General features: G+C 42.9%; 1 protein-coding gene across 1 annotated transcript in view; it reads right to left on the bottom strand.

Annotated features, from left to right (window-relative positions):
- Positions 1-20,692, bottom strand: part of dlc (deltaC) — a 96,547-nt gene that overhangs the window by 46,136 nt on the left and 29,719 nt on the right. Inside the window, exons 6-7 of the mRNA XM_047392668.1 lie at positions 13,281-13,450; positions 10,996-11,215 (exon numbers count right to left, since the gene is read on the bottom strand). Of these exons, the coding sequence (XP_047248624.1) occupies positions 10,996-11,215; positions 13,281-13,450 (390 nt within the window). The remainder of the gene's footprint in view (positions 1-10,995; positions 11,216-13,280; positions 13,451-20,692) is intronic.

The following is a 20,692-nucleotide window of genomic DNA, read 5'->3' as shown; positions in this document are numbered from 1 at the left end:
CGGTGCTCGTTTTAAAGGCTGGCCGTTCATTAAAACCTCGAGTTCCGAGGAGAGAGAAGCAAAGCAAGAGCACTGAGGCTCCATCATAGCAGAACAGTTCAGAAACAATCTGGAATGAGGGGGAAAATAACTACAGGTCCTTCTCAAAATATTAGCATATTGTGATAAAGTTCATTATTTTCTATAATGTAATGATGAAAATTTAACATTCATATATTTTAGATTCATTGCACACTAACTGAAATATTTCAGGTCTTTTATTGTCTTAATACGGATGATTTTGGCATACAGCTCATGAAAACCCAAAATTCCTATCTCACAAAATTAGCATATTTCATCCGACCAATAAAAGAAAAGTGTTTTTAATACAAAAAACGTCAACCTTCAAATAATCATGTACAGTTATGCACTCAATACTTGGTCGGGAATCCTTTTGCAGAAATGACTGCTTCAATGCGGCGTGGCATGGAGGCAATCAGCCTGTGGCACTGCTGAGGTCTTATGGAGGCCCAGGATGCTTCGATAGCGGCCTTTAGCTCATCCAGAGTGTTGGGTCTTGAAGTCTCTCAACGTTCTCTTCACAATATCCCACAGATTCTCTATGGGGTTCAGGTCAGGAGAGTTGGCAGGCCAATTGAGCACAGTGATACCATGGTCAGTAAACCATTTACCAGTGGTTTTGGCACTGTGAGCAGGTGCCAGGTCGTGCTGAAAAATGAAATCTTCATCTCCATAAAGCTTTTCAGCAGATGGAAGCATGAAGTGCTCCAAAAGTCTCCTGATAGCTAGCTGCATTGACCCTGCCCTTGATAAAACACAGTGGACCAACACCAGCAGCTGACACGGCACCCCAGACCATCACTGACTGTGGGTACTTGACACTGGACTTCTGGCATTTTGGCATTTCCTTCTCCCCAGTCTTCCTCCAGACTCTGGCACCTTGATTTCTGAATGACATGCAGAATTTGCTTTCATCCGAAAAAAGTACTTTGGACCACTGAGCAACAGTCCAGTGCTGCTTCTCTGTAGCCCAGGTCAGGCACTTCTGCCGCTGTTTCTGGTTCAAAAGTGGCTTGACCTGGGGAATGCGGCACCTGTAGCCCATTTCCTGCACACGCCTGTGCACGGTGGCTCTGGATGTTTCTACTCCAGACTCAGTCCACTGCTTCCGCAGGTCCCCCAAGGTCTGGAATCGGCCCTTCTCCACAATCTTCCTCAGGGTCCGGTCACCTCTTCTCGTTGTGCAGCGTTTTCTGCCACACTTTTTCCTTCCCACAGACTTCCCACTGAGGTGCCTTGATACAGCACTCTGGGAACAGCCTATTCGTTCAGAAATGTCTTTCTGTGTCTTACCCTCTTGCTTGAGGGTGTCAATAGTGGCCTTCTGGACAGCAGTCAGGTCGGCAGTCTTACCCATGATTGGGGTTTTGAGTGATGAACCAGGCTGGGAGTTTTAAAGGCCTCAGGAATCTTTTGCAGGTGTTTAGAGTTAACTCGTTGATTCAGATGATTAGGTTCATAGCTCGTTTAGAGACCCTTTTAATGATATGCTAATTTTGTGAGATAGGAATTTTGGGTTTTCATGAGCTGTATGCCAAAATCATCCGTATTAAGACAATAAAAGACCTGAAATATTTCAGTTAGTGTGCAATCAATCTAAAATATATGAATGTTACATTTTCATCATGACATTATGGAAAATAATGAACTTTATCACAATATGCTAATTTTTTGAGAAGGACCTGTATATTTATAAACAGATTAAGTCGTGTTTTAGACTGTCTTTTGGTAGCAGATCTGATCTTCTTTGTGTGCTCGGGAATTGTTGCAGCCGTAACTGGTTCTGGATGACGGCTTCATAGCAGACAGCCATTTGACGTAGAATCTTTTAGTGGTACGCAGTACCGGACCGTACCGGCTCACTTTCACCCCTGGTTATAAGAAGTCTGTTTGAGGTCCAGCCAATAGGGTGAAGGTTTTCTGGAATGAGCCAATCAGAGTTCTTCCCTGTGAGAAACTCAGATGTGACACAGCCCTTCGTTATGAGCTTTTGTAATTAAAAGTGTTTAGCTTTCATGAGATCCTGTTTGGCCTCTATTAATAGGTCCAATGCAGTTGCAGGCAGCTTCATATAAACAGAGAAGTCCAAAAGCAACTTAGAATGTCATAAAAACTGGTTCTGTTTAAATAAACTAAATATTATATTGTGTTGAGAAAGATGCTTGATTTCAACCGATTAAGTTGCTTTTACCCAAATAAATAATAAAAATTAGCCTGGACGCCAGAAGAAGCGGTAGAGATTAAATGGTTTAAGGTTTGGTTCCTGAGAGGATCGTAGCTTTTATTAGCAGCAACATCAGAATTCCATCTCTGACTTAGTTATAAATGTGGTCATTTATATCTAACAGCATGAATTAAAAACAGCAATGTAAATTAAATAAATTTTAACAAACACAAGTTGCTTTTTAAAGATACGATTTCATTTGCAAGACGGCCATATTGGATCTTCTCTTTCCTCTAAATTCTGACTTCCAAGAACTTTTGTTTAATTTTTTCAGCAACAAACGTTTGAGCAAAAATAAAACTTAATCAAACTCCATCCATCAACCAATCAGACAGTGCCGATGGATAAGAATGTTTTACATTTACAATACAGAATTGTTCACATTAACAGAACAATATGAAAGATCCATTAGTAAGATGGTCCTTGAACAGAACCGCTGATCCAGACATATGATGTTCATATGTAAACAGAACCGTTGAAGAGATAGTTCAGGTTTTCCAAGTTCTGTCTCCTGACTGTAAACATCCTCAGCTACAGAGGAAGAGAATGGAAATCTACAGGGGTTGGACAATGAAACTAAAACACCTGGTTTTAGACCACAATAATTTATTAGTATGGTGTAGGGCTTCCTTTTGCGGCCAATACAGCGTCAATTTGTCTTGGGAATGACATATACAAGTCCTGCACAGTGGTCAGAGGGATTTTAAGCCATTCTTCTTGCAGGATAGTGGCCAGGTCACTACGTGATACTGGTGGAGGAAAACGTTTCCTGACTCGCTCCTCCAAAACACCCCAAAGTGGCTCAATAATATTTAGATCTGGTGACTGTGCAGGCCATGGGAGATGTTCAACTTCACTTTAATGTTCATCAAACCAATCTTTCACCAGTCTTGCTGTGTGTATTGGTGCATTGTCATCCTGATACACGACATCGCCTTCAGGATACAATGTTTGAACCATTGGATCCACATGGTCCTCAAGAATGGTTCGGTAGTCCTTGGCCCATCTAGCACAAGTATTGGGCCAAGGTAATGCCATGATATGGCAGCCCACACCATCACTGATCCACCCCCATGCTTCACTCTGGGCATGCAACAGTCTGGGTGGTACGCTTCTTTGGGGCTTCTCCACACCGTAACTCTCCTGGATGTGGGGAAAACAGTAAAGGTGGACTCATCAGAAAACAATACATGTTTCACATTGTCCACAGCCCAAGATTTGCGCTCCTTGCACTATTGAAACCGACGTTTGGCATTGGCATGAGTGACCAAAGGTTTGGCTATAGCAGCCCGGCCGTGTATATTGACCCTGTGGAGCTCCTGACGGACAGTTCTGGTGGAAACAGGAGAGTTGAGGTGCACATTTAATTCTGCCGTGATTTGGGCAGCCGTGGTTTTATGTTTTTTTGGATACAATCCGGGTTAGCACCCGAACATCCCTTTCAGACAGCTTCCTCTTGCGTCCACAGTTAATCCTGTTGGATGTGGTTCGTCCTTCTTGGTGGTATGCTGACATTACCCTGGATACCGTGGCTCTTGATACATCACAAGGACTTGCTGTCTTGGTCACAGATGCGCCAGCAAGACGTGCACCAACAATTTCTCCTCTTTTGAACTCTGGATTGTCACCCATAATGTTGTGTGCATTTCAATATTTTGAGCAAAACTGTGCTCTTACCCTGCTAATTGAACCTTCACACTCTGCTCTTACTGGTGCAATGTGCAATCAATGAAGACTGGCTACCAGGCTGGTCCAATTTAGCCATGAAACCTCCCACACTAAAATGACAGGTGTTTCGGTTTCATTGTCCAACCCCTGTATTTTTCTGTAAAACACAGGTATGTTTCAACAAGTAGCGATGAGCAACATTAAAAACCAGCTTCTACTTGAAACACGCAAATGTTACAAAAAACACGGGAAATCTGTAAAAGAGCAAATAGTTTTTCACAACCCAAACGAGACACACAGAGGTGGAAACTTCACGACAGGGAAATTAAAGCCCTGGGCCCTAAAATGATTAAATCCGGCCCTGCAGATGACTATTTTGCTGAATATTTTTTGTATTTTTTACAATGATTTGCAGTTTAGCATTAAGATGTAAATGGGTTGTGCTTTTGCCAACAAGCAATAAATCGAGTTTTCACAGCAATCCCATAATAATGACTTTAATGTAGGGTGGTGTCAGGTGGTGTCGGTATTGATTCTAAAAGGCAAATAATTTTGTCTAGGTTTGTGCAGATTGCAGATGGTTTGAGGAGTGGGGTCTTCCAGAGGAGTCCTGGTGAAAAGCAACTTTACCAGACTGGTTCCAACAAAGCTGAGCTCCACATGGAGATAAGCCCAACTGGTACCAGAACAGAGGTTCTGATCTGGACTGTTAGTCAAAGTGAGGCTTCACTGTAGCAAAAGTAAACACGACCGTCTTCAGGTTCCTGGCAGAGCTGATCAAATAATGAATGTTATCCAAATGAAAGGTTTTCATCAGAAGATGGGAGAAGGACAGGCTGAGAGATGTCTAATGAGAACCAATGGTGGGGACTGCATCATCTGCTATCTGTCCTTTATGTGGATGTACAGGACAGACCAAACGTTTGGACACACCTTCTCATTCAAAAAGTTTTATTTATTTTCATGACTATGAATATTGTAGCTTCACACTGAAGGCATCAAAACTATGAATTAACACATGTGGAATTATATACTGAACAAAAAAGTGTGAAACAACTGAAAATATGTCTTATATTCTAGGTTCTTCAAAGTAGCCACCTTTTCCTTTGATTACTGCTCTACACACTCTTGGTATTCTGTTGATGAGCTTCAAGAGGTAGTCACCTGAAATGGTTTTCCAACAGTCTTGAAGGAGTTCCCAGAGATGCTTAGCACTTGTTGGCCCTTTTGCCTTCACTCTGCGGTCCAGCTCACCCCAAACCATCTCGATTGGGTTCAGGTCCGGTGACTGTAGAGGCCAGGTCATCTGGCGAAGCACCCCATCACTCTCCTTCTTGGTCAAATAGCCCTTACACAGCCTGGAGGTGTGTTTGGGGTCATTGTCCTGTTGAAAAATAAATGATGGTCCAACTAAACGCAAACCGGATGGAATAGCATGCCGCTGCAAGATGCTGTGGTAGCCATGCTGGTTCAGTATGCCTTCAATTTTGAATAAATCCCCAACAGTGTCACCAGCAAAGCCCCCCCACACCAACACACCTCCTCCTCCATGCTTCACGGTGGGAACCTGGCATGTAGAGTCCATCCGTTCACCTCTTCTGCGTCGCACAAAGACACGGTGGTTGGAACCAAAGATCTCAAACTTGGACTCATCAGACCAAAGCACAGATTTCCACTGGTCTAATGTCCATTCCTTGTGTTCTTTAGCCCAAACAAGTCTCTTCTGCGTGTTGCCTGTCCTCAGCAGTGGTTTCCTAGCAGCTATTTTACCATGAAGGTCCGATTCACACAGTCTCCTCTTAACAGTTGTTCTAGAGATGTGTCTGCTGCTAGAACTCTGGGGACACTTTCCAAGTTTTCCTAATTATTCAGACTGACTGACCTTTATTTCTTAAAGTAATGATGGCCACTCGTTTTTCTTTACTTAGCTGCTTTTTTCTTGCCATAATACAAATTCTAACAGTCTATTCAGTAGGAATATCAGCTGTGTACTGTATCCACCTCCTGCACAACCCAACTGATGGTCCCAACCCCATTTATAAGGCTTGAAATCCCACTGATTAAACCTGACAGGGCACACCTGTGAAGTGAAAACCATGTCAGGTGACTACCTCTTGAAGCTCATCAACAGAATACCAAGAGTGTGCGGAGCAGTAATCAAAGTAAAAGGTGGCTACTTTGAAGAACCTAGAATATAAGACATATTTTCAGTTGTTTCACACTTTTTTGTTCAGTATATAATTCCACATGTTAATTCATAGTTTTGATGCCTTCAGTGTGAAGCTACAATATTCATAGTCATGAAAATAAAGACAACTCTATGAATGAGAAGGTGTGTCCAAACGTTTGGTCTGTACTGTATCTCATCATAAAAATAACTGCATGAAGAAATATTTTCCTCTAATGCTTCACAAGATATTACCGAGCTTAACGATGCCAAACACATGCAGGGTTATGAAGATACCAGAACAGACACGTTGGATCAGCACCGTGGACCTCCTGCCCCAGGCTGTATCTAACATGCTCTTCAGACGTTGTGGTAACTGTGTGATCAGAAATATTTCCTCTCCTGCTTTGGGTTGTTGTCGCTTTAAAAACACGTGTGGGTTTACAGATTAACTCTCTGTGGATCTCTGTTGACACATTAACTGAAGGTGAACTTTAACACGGTTCTGCTCCTGCACCAGCCTAACCTGCTCCTGCACACCTTCAGAGAAAATGTAACAGCAGAGGCCTCCTTAACAGGTCCTTCCACCTTAAACGCTGATTAACAACTCATCAGAATTTGGTCCCCTTTACACCAGGGGTGAAAGTGAGCCGGTACAGTCCGGTACTGTGTACCACTAAAAGATTCTGCGCTGGTACACAGTACCGGGAAGAACGCCTGTCTGCTATGAAGCCGTCATCCAGAACCAGTTACGGCTGCAAAAATACACAAGCAAACAAAGAAGATCAGATCCGCTACCAAAAGCCAGTCTAAAACATAAATATAGCTTTTTTTCCCCCTCATTCCATATAGTTTCTGAACTGTTCTGCTATGATGGAGCCTCAGTGCTGTTGCTTTGTTTCTCTCCCCTCAGAGCTCGAGGTTTTTGTGAACCGCCAGCCTTTAAAACGAGCACCGCTACGTTTAATATCTGTCTGCTAAATACCCCAGTTAAAAGCAAAGATGGAGTAACTAGTTGTGTTTCATGTTATTTTGCTGAATTACAGCAACACAGTACAGCTTGAAAACACTGCTTATGACCAGAGATTTCACAGACACTACACGAGAACGCATGCGCGCTTACCTCCAAAACAGAACGGTTACCAAGGAAATCGGTGCGTTCGATTTAATGGACTGGGAGATTTTACACAGGTGGTGCACAGACATAAAAAACCACTGCTTGCATTAGGACAGAACAATAAATCACTTAGCATCTACAGACATTTACATAAAATCGCGAAAACAACCGAACTGTCAAATTTTTTATTTAAATGAAATCAAAACTTGACCAAAATACAGAGAACAATAATTTCTTTGGTCAAAAGAAAAGACGGAAACTGAAGATGAAAAGTTATGCATCAGAAAATGGTTTATCATTGTTTCATACATGGCAGTTCTTTAACAATTAATATATATATTTCATTGTCAAGTGATTCTAATTTCTGCCTTATACAGACAGCCTACAGTAAAGTAAAATATTGATACATTTTAATGAGTTTGAGTTTGGACTTTGCTGAGAGAGAGAGAGAGAGAGATCTCGAGGGGGCCACAGATGAGAGTAACAATTACAACACCACACATTATATATATATATATATATATATATATATATATATATATATATATATATATATATATATATATATGTGTACATCCAGTGCCTCCCCAGCCCCCCCTCTAGCTCCGCCCCTAAGTACAGGCAAGAATTTAAAAACTACTTTCCCCCCTGCTTTACACCAACTGGATCTGCTTGTGCGTATCCTGAGACCCAACATGGTCCAAAACAACGTGTTCAGTTCTAGGGAAACAGTACTGATCTAAGACCACCTTTAGACCAAAAAAAACGCACAGATTCAAGTTTAATGTTATGACATCAGCAAAATTAACCTGATGAAGCCCAGATGGAACATTTCCAAGCTGTTGAAGAACCCTAAAGACTCAAACAGGGAAGGTTAAGGTAGGACTACTGCAGATTCAAATGTTGTGTTATTGATCCAGTGGCAGCAGGTGATCAGTACACCTAAATGTTATTTAACAGTGGATAAATAAATGTTTAACTGGCTCATATTAGTCCTCAGGCTGAGCAGATGTTCAGACACAGAACCCAGAGCTGCTGCAGCCACACTGAGCTGCACAGAAACACCTGAACCACACGAACACCCTACAGAAGGCTGAGCGTCAGGAAAAACAAGCACAACTGCAAGACCGTGAAGCAAACAAACACGAGCTGCTGAACCAACGGAGCGTCTTATCAGATACAAAGAGCCAAAACAAAGCTGAGTTTGCTGGTGTTTCTGTCCCTCTCTCAGACTCCCAATCCGAATCTTGATCCCTGACCAGATTCTGCTGCTTTCAGCTGCACAACAACAACATGGCTGTTGTCAGAGATCAGCGGCAATAAAAAGGCGCTCAGCATTGAAGGTTGAAGGTGTTCAGGTTCACAGTGAAAGCGTTCAACAGATCTGTAGCAGAACGCAAACAGAAAAGAAGTCAGACAGGATCTCTTCCTCCAGCTCCTGCACTCAGGAAGCACCATCTTCAGCAGAGTTCATCACCGCTGACCACGCACCCCTCACCCGGCTCACCGGTTTCCCTGCTGCTCCGTTGTAAACAATCAGGAGTGTTTTCTGACATGAAGGAAATGCTCCACTGACTTCATGAAGACATTGAATTTCAGGCGCCTGTGAGTCTGGACTCTGATGTTGTTTATTGTATTGTGTGATGCATAAATATGCATAAGATGCATAAGATAAAGAGGTGGTTCCTGGTAACACGGAGGTCTGCATCTTTTCTGCAGCATTTGCACCTGATGCCACATGCAAACAGAGTTTATTAGGGAGAATAACTGAGATGTTTCTGGAGGATCCATGTGGATGCTTTGAAACTCCAGGCTCTGTGCACCTTCACGCCTGGATGGTGAACAGTCAGAGGTGTTTTGGAAAAATAAACTGACTTCCTTGATATTCTGATGTCTTTTATGGGAACGTAGTAATCACCTGCTGGCATAATGTGGATATTTCAGCATTTCTGTTGCATTTTCTGCTCCTCAGCTGGACTCACCAGCCACTTTATTAGGTATAGCTGTTCAACTGTTTGTTTAGCACAAATAGGGAATCAGCCAGTCACATGGGGGAAGACAACCTCCTGAAGTTCAAACTGTGCATCAGAGTAGGGAGAATGGAATTTTAAGTGACTTTGAACTCATTGTGGTCTGAGGATCTGAGAACCTGCTGATCTGCTGGGAGTTTCACGCACAACCATATTTGAGGTTTTCAGAGACTGGTCTGAAGAAGAGAACATACCCACTGAGTGGAGAACAACATCTCCATGATGTCAAATAAGCACTGGTCCCTACAAGGTATGCAGATCACCATCTCTGAAGATACAACATCTAAAATCTTGGGGCAGATGGGCTACAGCAGCAGAAGACCACTCCAGGAGCCGCTGCTCTCAGCTAAGAGCAGGTAACTGATGTTCCAATTCACACAGACCAAGCAGAACTGGACCAGAACAGGTTGGAAAAATTGTTGCACGGTCCGTATCAGACTCTGCTGTAGTTGGCCTCATCACAGGTGAGGACGACTCAGAGAACAGACGGTGGACATAAGACTTTGTGGACTGCTTCCAGTAGAACCACATCCTGATCAACGCAGGAAAAAATAAGAAGGTGGAATTCTGCAGGCGCAGACCCACCAGACTGACACCAGTGAACATCCAGAGAACTGACTGAGATAGTGGACGCTTCTAAGTACCTGGGTGCTCACCCGAACTATAAACTGGACTGTAGTTACAACACCGATGCGCTTTACAGGAGGAATCAGAGCAGACTCTACCATTTGAGGAGACTGAGGCTTTTGGAGTGAAGGGGGCGGTCCCTAACCCTAACCCTAACCCTAGACCCAGTTCAGGTGGTGGGAGACAGAAGGACTGTAGCAAAGACAACATCACTGTTGGACAACATCCCACCCCATGTATGAAGCTGCTGCAGAACTGGAGAACTCCTTCAGTGATAGACTGCTGCATCCTAGGTGCATGAAGGAACATAATCATAGGTCCTTCCTCCCAGCAGACTTTATAACCATCACTGGTCCCAAAAAGCCTAAGAAGTCTTCACACCCCTGCTGTTATTTGCACAGTTTTATCCATTTCTTGTGAATAGTCTGTTGTCGCTTTTTATGCACAATTATAAATGCATGTTTTGCACATTTTTACAATCACCCCACTCAGCTGTACCTTGCTTTTAATGTGAATACGGTATTTTTAATAAATGCAGTATTTTTTTACTCAAATTGTCCCTCAATGTGCGTCTCCCTTGTTCTTATTTTGTTTTTTATACAGCCTGTTTCCTGTGAGCACACACAGTGAGAGAACCTCGGGATTGAAGAACTGGGCCAACCAACCGTCTCCTGACCATCAATATTAAACTCTCTTCCCTAACTTGGTTCACTACAGACCTCCCTGGCTGCAGTCTGCTTGTACAGATTACATGTTTCTGACACCTCATCCGTTACCAGTGGTGTCCCTCAGAGCTCTGTCCTCGGGTCTCTACTTATGTAATATTTGTTCTCAGGTTGTCTTTTCACAAAATCAGTTCTATAATTCTTCTGTTCTCTCTGATCCGATTACCTTCAGTTGGAGTTGAACACCGATGAACATTGTCCAACTTACCTGATTTTGTTATTTTACCCATCTTTTAATTAATATCCAATTAATTATGGTAGTTTATAAGACTAATTATAAGGTTGTTAGGAGGTTGTTAGATTTCATCAGTGATGAGTTTTCCTGAATTTATAATAAAAGCGGTGCAGCAGGTGCAGATATTAAACATGATTTGTACCGTTAGCACAGGGGCGGCTGCTGCTGCATCGGTCCATCCGCTTCTCGCAGTTGGACCCCATAAAGCCAGTTGGGCAACGGCAGCTGTACCCGCCGGTGTCGGCCTCCACGCAGGTTCCTCCGTTAAAGCATGGCCCGTCTGCGCATCTCATGGCGCTGATCTCGCAGTTCTTCCCGTAGAAGCCCTGAGGGCATGCGCAGGAAAAACCATTCAACAGATCCTGCAGGGAAGATGGGAGAAAAGATTCCTGAGAGGCTGCCAGAAGCGTGGGAATGTCAAACTGACACAGAAGCTTGTTGACATGGAAAGAAAAGCATCAGTCTTCTTGTTCCTGTTCAGTACTTTAGCCTCTTTCACAGCAAACATTTTCACCTAAACATGCAGGTAACATAGTTGTGTTCACAATGACTGCGTCCCATTTAGATGAAGTTCTGGTTCTCCACACCTTCTACCTAAAAACCAGAATTCACACAAGCGGGAATGGAAAGCAGTCCTCATTAACAAATGTGTGCTTTCTAATCTCAGTCCAAATGTGAAACCAGCTCATTCTGGACCTTCAGTTGTGTTCAACATAACAGCAGTGAAACATCACTGACCAGATCAGTTGCCAACCGACCCAACAGTCGTGACCTGCATGCTGCTAATCCTGTGGAACTGGGTCATTAATTAAAACCTTCTGCAAGAAGCCAATCCGAATGATTGGGAGCAATACTGGAGCAACATTTTTAGACTAAAGAAAGCCCGGTGGTTCTGTTTGGGTCTGTGGTTATCTGTGGTTCTGTTAGTGTCTGTGGTTATCTGCGGTTCTGTTTGGGTCTTTGGTTATCTGTGGTTCTGTTTGAGTCTGTGGTTATCTGTGGTTCTGTTAGTGTCTGTGGTTATCTGCGGTTCTGTTTGGGTCTTTGGTTAACTGTGGTTCTGTTTGGGTCTGTGGTTATCTGTGGTTCTGTTTGGGTCTGTGGTTATCTGTGGTTCTGTTGGGTCTGGGAGTCACAGACAAGTCTGTACACTGTGTGTGTCAGGTATCATGATATGGGAATGTTTCCTATACTACAGTGTCGTGCCTTTTTATCACAGCTCTCATGGATCAGGCTGAAGGCCTCAGAATAGTTGAAGAGGTCATGTTGCTGTATGCTGAAGAAAGAAGCACAGATGTGAAGAAGTTTTCAGAAGCTTCAGAGGTTTTTTTACTTTTTTATTAATTATTTTCCAAATTTCTTATTAGATTTGGGAGGTTTTAGGGTCCAGTGGCCCTGAGAGGTCGAGGAAATGATTCATGAATCTCTGATTGAGTTAAGAACATACAGGAATGCCTGAGAATCCATCAGGAATCAGGAATTAATCAGGAAAGAATGAACTATGATTTTGTTCGAATTACCTGAGATTTTTTGGATTCTGGAGTTTGGCACCAAATGTTTTGAAATTCAAGATGTTTCGGGAATGGCAAGAACCAACTGAGAATAAAATATGAATTAGTTAGGAATTCAGGAACTTATTTCGATTCCACTAAGAATCCAAATATTCGGCAGTTGTTGGCGATTCGTGTTATTCGTGGTCTGTGTGGAATGGGGGCTTTAATGGGAATAAAAGGTGATAGACCCACCCTGGAACAGCAGTACCAAACTGTTGTTGAGCCCAGTAAAATCAAATCAAATCAAATGAATAAATTCACGCACTGCAGCAGGATCTGGAACATAGTGACAGCAAGTTCTGGTGTGGTTCTGCATCACTAAAAGAGTCGTTTTCTAAATATCATTAAAAAGAAGATCTACAAGGACTGATAGATGCCTGTGAAGTTCTTTCACAGACAGAACCTAGAACAGAACTGTTCAAAGCTTCAAAATGTCCAAAATGGATCTGCAGAGACCTATTTGGAGGAAATTATCTGTCTTCCTTTCATGGAAGAAGTTCTGGGTTTTCCTTAAGCAGACCATGAAGGAACAATTAAAGTTTATTTTCTTTAGCTGAAGACTGTAGGTCCAAAGAGACCATGTAACTAGACCCAAGCATCTGGAAGCGGCACTGCAGACCTCAAGGCACAATGAAAAAGAAAGAACATGCAAACTACAAAGATCCAGATCTGATCCAGCATCAGCAGGATCCTAAAGAAACAGAACTGACCAACGTGGGTCTCAAACCCACAGGACTCCAGGAATCTGCTGGGAGACAAGCATCCCATCTTCCTTCCCTGATGGGTCACAGCGGTCCATCAGGCTGACTGACTCAAATGTTTGAGCTGATAATGTTTCTGTGTGCAAACAGAACCAGGTGGTACTGGGACGTACCTTGCAGCTTCCTCCGTTCCTGCATGGGTTGCTGTCGCACTCGTTGGTCTCGATCTCGCAGTTCAAGCCCAAGAAGCCGGGTCGGCATGTGCAGGTGTAGCTTCCCTCACCCGTGTTGGTGCACGAGGCTTGGTTCTGGCACGGCCGGTGGTTGGTGCAGTAGTTCAGGTCTGGTTTGATGAGAGAAAAAAAAGGGAGAAATTATTTAAATGAGCCAATCAGAAGCAAGGCTTCCTGCTGGATCATCAGCAGACATGAACACGTGTGCATCAGTTGAAAACTCAGAACTCAGCCACATGGATCTGATGTTCTTCACACTGCTGGGTAAGATGGTCTACTGAGCAACATGTGGTCCAGACACACACCTAGGACCCCAGGCTGACCTTACTCAGCTGAAATTCCCACCCTGCCAGGAAGCCACCATTATCAACATGCATAGAAATACACAGTTAAGGATTAACACTGAAAAACAGACCTTGTTACACAAATAAAACTTTAAAGTGTGTGTGAAAACCCAAAACAACTCAAACTGCAGATTCTGATCAGTTCACTGGATTCTGCTCATAAACTGTCATTGGCCCGGAAGCTGGAGATCCATGAGGACAGAGAGCTCTCTGACAGTTCCTGAGACAACACATTAAACTGCCAAGCACAGCTGAACAGACCACTCCAGTCAGAGGTCAGAAGTTTAAACTGCTTCTCTAAACCGTTTGACTCCAACCAGCTCTGATGAAGGTGATTTATGAAGAACTTTGGATTACAAGCAGCAGAACTTCCTTGTTCCTGGGTTTGAGCTCCTTACATGAGGCTAAAAAGAGATTTCTTGATCTTTATTTTCTAAACTCGGGTTATGACCAACCTGCAACTCAGATTAACCAGAGCTTTAATGGGATGTTCTGCTGACTCTTCCTCAGGGAACAGGAGTTTACTCAAGCAGGTGAAGGGCTTAACAGATCCAAAACAAGCAACCAGGCACACAGAACCATTAGTGATTATGGACTGTGGGAGGAAACCCAAAGAAAACCCGGTTGGTACAGAACCGAGCTGTTCCAGCCACCATGAGCTCATCGGTTCAGCATTTTCTTAAAGAAAATGGAGCTCTAAGGATCACCGCTGAACATGTGGGAGATAAAAAAGTAAAAGCTGCAGATCATTGTTCATGTGACATCCAGCACTGTGCAAAAGTCTAAACTCATCCACAGTTTCTTTCATGTTTTCCTTCCAGGCAGCCAGAACTTTCTGTTCTCCTTTAAAATGGTCCTGAACTCATGGGATGAACCAGCGTTAGGTCAGCTCAATAAACCACTTGGGGAAGAAATTACTCCATGTGGACCTTTGGGTTCTTTGTTACCACCAGCCTGTAAAAAGAACCATTACTTCAGAGTCAGAAAATAGGACTTGTGGTGGTTCCAAAGATCTGCTGGCAGAACATCTGAGGACCAGCTGAAGAAGAAAGGTCCAAGGTGGAGACTGCAAAGAACCTGTTAACTGGTTCTATAAAAACAGCAAAGAACCTGCAGGGTTTTCCACCGAGTTTCTGTGGGGACCACAGTGTAGGGAGAGAAGATCTACTCTGACCTCTGGATTATTCGATTGAATATCAGTTTTATCATTTCTGTACCTGTTTTTTACAAGGTTTATAGACATCAGCAGATAAATGACCTGCACAGCATTTAGAAATTCAGCTCCTGATTAAGCAGATCTTTCCCCTGGGCCAAAGCAGTCTGTAGTTCTGGGACATTAGCCAAAGAGTTGATGTTTTGCTGTAATTAACAGAAAGGTTCTGGATTCCAGCAAGCCCTAGGGTTGTTTCTAGGACTGATTTGGTTGGAAAGTAAAGTGATTCCCCCTCCTCTGGTACTGTGCCACTGGTTCTGGCTTGGTACCAAGTGTTTGGTGGGTCAGAGGAAAGAACTGCTTTCATCAGGAGCTGCAGACGTCCTCAGTTAGAAATGTGTCTTCTTCTTCCTGTTTGCTGCATGGAGACTAACAGCTATCTTCTCACAGAGACCCTTTACTGCAGCAGAGTACAGCTGATCCATCAGATCTTGTCTGGAAACATTGCATTCAGTGATGTTCAAAGAAAGCCTAAAAGCTCTTCTGCTGCGGTTCCAGAAGATTCTTACCTAAAGAAATCCCTGGAAGAAGAACAATGTGTTTATAAGACTTTCACCAAATCAGAAACACTTTGTAGGCTTTAAAAAAGCAACATGAAGTCCAACATTAGTTTGTTGCCACCACAGCGTTGGGGTTCCTTTGCCTTGATCTTACATGTCTGAGGACTTCCTGTTCCACTGGGGTTTAGTTCCACAGGATCTAGTGGCTGTGATGGACACACAGAATATTTTCTTCTGGTTTGATGACAGATGGTCCTGTGCTAAGGTGGATCTTGTGAATCAGGGTAGAGATGTTCAACCACAGGATGGCAGACCATCTTCTCTCACCACCACTCTCATCACCAGAGCTGAATGCCACTGTATGCCACTCATACCATGACTAACTAAATGCAGCCGACTTCTACTTCAGAGGGAACATTTAGCTTTCTGATGTTTCAGTTGAACAGCAAATCATGAAACCATAAAGATCGGAGTTATTCAGAAACTACAAAGCTGTGCAAAAGTCTTGAATCAGCAAATAACACTTTGAAAACACATCAGATTTGAATCAGAAAAAAACCTTGCTGGATATCCATCCTGATATTGGCAAATGATGATACATCATTTAATGAAAATTAAAACTATCAACACAGACAGCTTAATCTGAAGTAACCAAGACATTTAAACCGGAAACTGATGCAGCAGGTTGGTCCCATCTGGTCTAATCTGCTGAAACATCATTGCAGCAACTCCAGATGGTTTGGCCTCCAGGTGCCTGTATGCATCCATGACAACATCAGGGCATGCTCCTAATGAGATGACAGATGATGTCCTGGGGCTATCTCCTCCCAGATCCTGACCAGGGCATCACTGAGCTCCTGGACAGTCTGAGGTGCAACCTGGTGGTGTCTGATGGACCTAAACATGATGTCCCAGAGATGTTCTGTTGGATTTAGATCAGAGGAGCATGGAGGTTAGTCAATGGTATAATTACATTCATCCTCCCGCTGTCTGTGAACTTTTGCCACACGAGGCTGGGCATCATCATGCTCCTGGAGGAACCCTGTCTGTTTCTAATGGTTTGGTGAGAGACATTGATGCTGGAGGTCACTTTGTAGGACTCTGGCAGTACTCATCCTGTTCTTCCTTGCATAACGGAGCAGATACCGGTCCTGCTGATGGGTTAAGGACCTCTGACGGCCCTGTCCAGCTGTCCTAGAGTAATTGCCTGTCTCCTGGGATCTCCATGCTCTTCAGACTGTGCTGGGAGACACAGTAAACCTTCTGGCTATGGCACGTCTTGATGTGCCACCCTGGTGGAGTTGGACTGCCTGTGCAACCTCTGCAGGGTCCAGATATCGCCTAAGTAGTGACACCGACCCTGACAGGCGAATGAAACGAGGGACAAATGTCTGTGGCCTCCACCTGCAGAACCATTCCTGTGTTTGGGTCATCTAATTGTTGCCCCTTTAGTGCACCTGTTGTTAATTTCATTAAAACCAAACCAGCTGACACTGACTAACAACCACTCTACTACTGAACTGGCCAGATAACTCCAGTGTTCCAGGAGTTTAACTGACCTGATATTATACTCTGATTAAAAAGTGTTCCTTTCATTCTTTGGAGCAGTGTAATTTCCTTCAGGCACCCAGATATTCCTGTAATCTCTTAAAGTTCTCTTGATTAACAGTCGTTTGGACTTTCTGATGATCTTTCAAAACGTTTCTGGGAACGTTACCAGCTTTTTTACTCATTTTAATCCTAGTTCATGTACTTTGTATGCTTTGAATAAACTGGCCATAGATCAACATCCTCCAGAATCTCATTAAAAGAAGTGGAAAACATGTTAATATGGTTAAAAGAAAAATGTAAAAGGGTGCTCAGTTTTTCCTTCCGCTCAGCTTTCTATGAATATACAGCCTGTAAAAAACCTGATTCTTTAGCAATAAGCTTTGTGGCATCCCCTTTTTGTGGAACGTGTCCATGACTGTCTTCTGGACATCTAGATCCATGATTGTGTAGACCTGAACATTTGAAATCCTTTTTCATTGGTCCGATGTCCTGTTCTAATACTCAGAGAAACTGTAGTTTAGGTTTTCATCAGCAGAAAGCCATAATCACCAACAGGAATAAAAACTGGATTTATATCACTGTGTGTAAAACTTTTTATGCTCTTAAGCCCTAGGGTCCCCTTACTGACTTGGCCTCTTTAGCGACAATAACACGCCCGTGGCTTACTAACTCTGAGACTGGCACAAACTTGTCATATGTCGAGATCTTCATCTGAGACTCCTTAACGAAAATGTCTACTTTCACTTACATCCACTGACCACAGCTCCAACACCATGCAAAAAAGTCTAAACATTTATGACTTTTCAATTGCTTGTTGTGTTGACACCAGACTACAGATGTCACTCAGATGTTGTAGTTACAATTTATTGTGTTTATTTCCTTCTTTACAGCAAGAGTAAGAGCTTTTGTATGTAAACATCTGTTTTTTGTCAGGCAGAATTTAGTTTTTTGCATTCAAACCTCATTTACTCAGGCCCAGAATAATTTACTCTCCAATTTTCACATCCACATCCTCCTCCAGAACCTTTCTGTTACTTGCTACCAGGATTAGCAGTTTAGGCATTGTACACGTTGAGAAATGTCTTATGAAAGTGCATTTAGACCCTAGGGCTTAAGGGGTTAAACAGAGCTGTGAAAAAGTATTCCCTCCCCTTACAGATGTCTTCTGTTCTGTTTTAGTCTCACTTAAATGTTTCAGAGCATCAAGAAAACACAAAAATAACCTGAGGAAATATGAAAAGCAGTTTTTAAATTATCCTGAAGCGGCAAAGCAGCCCCAGACTATCACACTGCCACCACCGTGTTTGACTGTAGGTATGACAGATAGCTACATGAAAATATAATCTGAAAAAATGTTTTTGGATTTATTCAGATTATGTTTGTGTCATATTAACATTTTTTCATTGATGTAAAATATTTAAGTGGGACAAAAAACAAAAAGGGTGACAAATATTGTATTAAATGAATGCATGAATTTCACCTAATGATGAGAGGCACCTGCCCATATGGGCTGGGTATCTCTGCTTGTAACAGTGGACCACAGTTCATCCAACGTAATACATGACGGCACATCAGACTGGACCTTGGAACTGATGGTGGACCAGCTCAGATCCTGCAGCATGAATCCAAATTCACCCCTTCCTCTCCTCTAACACAGCCCTTATGGTTGATCTTCCATAAGAAGCAAAAAACAATATGCTGTTTACTAATGTCTGTTTCAATTAAAGTAGCCAGATAGAGTCCAGCAGAACCCTGCTGTGGGTTTAGAGCAAATCAACCTGCAGCAGCCGATGGTTTTCAGACTCTAACTCACTACAACATTCCTCTAAAAGTTTGTATCTCCAGATTAGGGGTCAGTGGGTCCACGTGGGGGAAGTGGAAGTGGGATCATGAAGAAGTGAACATTAGATTAAAGGTATTCAAACCCCATGTCCATAAACATGATGCAGGAATCCAGCAAAAACTTGAGAGATGCAGCAGCTTCATGTGATCGTCTTGTTGGAGCTACAATAATGTTGGGTTTTTTAAGGAGTCAAACTGTAGAAATGAAACTAAGTCTTTGTAGCTGCTGCTGATAACACAGAGATTTTATATAGGAGTTTTCCCACTGGACTGGTACCAGTCTTAAACTTGTTTCAGTCTTAAACTGGTACCAATGCTTGTTTAGCATCAGGTCCACTAATTAGTTTGCTTTAGTTTGAACCACATTTAGTGGTTCTGGGTCACTTTGCTCCGTAACCAACTGGTACCCATACATCTGACCCCCTGCTTCGTACCTACAGGTCCTTCTCAAAATATTAGCATATTGTGATAAAGTTCATTATTTTCCATAATGTAATGATGAAAATTTAACATTCATATATTTTAGATTCATTGCACACTAACTGAAATATTTCAGGTCTTTTATTGTCTTAATACGGATGATTTTGGCATACAGCTCATGAAAACCCAAAATTCCTATCTCACAAAATTAGCATATTATTAAAAGGGTCTCTAAACGAGCTATGAACCTAATCATCTGAATCAACGAGTTAACTCTAAACACCTGCAAAAGATTCCTGAGGCCTTTAAAACTCCCAGCCTGGTTCATCACTCAAAACCCCAATCATGGGTAAGACTGCCGACCTGACTGCTGTCCAGAAGGCCACTATTGACACCCTCAAGCAAGGACCCTGAGGAAGATTGTGGAGAAGGGCCGATTCCAGACCTTGGGGGACCTGCGGAAGCAGTGGACTGAGTCTGGAGTAGAAACATCCAGAGCCACCGTGCACAGGCGTGTGCAGGAAATGGGCTACAGGTGCCGCATTCCCCAGGTCAAGCCACTTTTGAACCAGAAACAGCGGCAGAAGCGCCTGACCTGGGCTACATAGAAGCAGCACTGGACTGTTGCTCAGTGGTCCAAAGTACTTTTTTCGGATGAAAGCAAATTCTGCATGTCATTCAGAAATCAAGGTGCCAGAGTCTGGAGGAAGACTGGGGAGAAGGAAATACCAAAATGCCAGAAGTCCAGTGTCAAGTACCCACAGTCAGTGATGGTCTGGGGTGCCGTGTCAGCTGCTGGTGTTGGTCCACTGTGTTTTATCAAGGGCAGGGTCAATGCAGCTAGCTATCAGGAGATTTTGGAGCACTTCATGCTTCCATCTGCTGAAAAGCTTTATGGAGATGAAGATTTCATTTTTCAGCACGACCTGGCACCTGCTCACAGTGCCAAAACCACTGGTAAATGGTTTACTGACCATGGTATCACTGTGCTCAATTGGCCTGCCAACTCTCCTGACCTGAACCCCATAGAGAATCTGTGGGATATTTTGAAGAGAACGTTGAGAGATTCAAGACCCAACACTCTGGATGAGCTAAAGGCCGCTATCGAAGCATCCTGGGCCTCCATAAGACCTCAGCAGTGCCACAGGCTGATTGCCTCCATGCCACGCCGCATTGAAGCAGTCATTTCTGCAAAAGGATTCCCGACCAAGTATTGAGTGCATAACTGTACATGATTATTTGAAGGTTGACGTTTTTTGTATTAAAAACACTTGTCTTTTATTGGTCGGATGAAATATGCTAATTTTGTGAGATAGGAATTTTGGGTTTTCATGAGCTGTATGCCAAAATCATCCGTATTAAGACAATAAAAGACCTGAAATATTTCAGTTAGTGTCCAATGAATCTAAAATATATGAATGTTAAATTTTCCTCATTACATTATGGAAAATAATGAACTTTATCACAATATGCTAATATTGG

The sequence above is a fragment of the Girardinichthys multiradiatus genome, chromosome 18, assembly GCF_021462225.1.
Source record: "Girardinichthys multiradiatus isolate DD_20200921_A chromosome 18, DD_fGirMul_XY1, whole genome shotgun sequence".
Classification (NCBI taxonomy): Eukaryota; Metazoa; Chordata; class Actinopteri; order Cyprinodontiformes; family Goodeidae; genus Girardinichthys; species Girardinichthys multiradiatus.
This window is presented reverse-complemented; position numbering and strand designations above follow the sequence as displayed.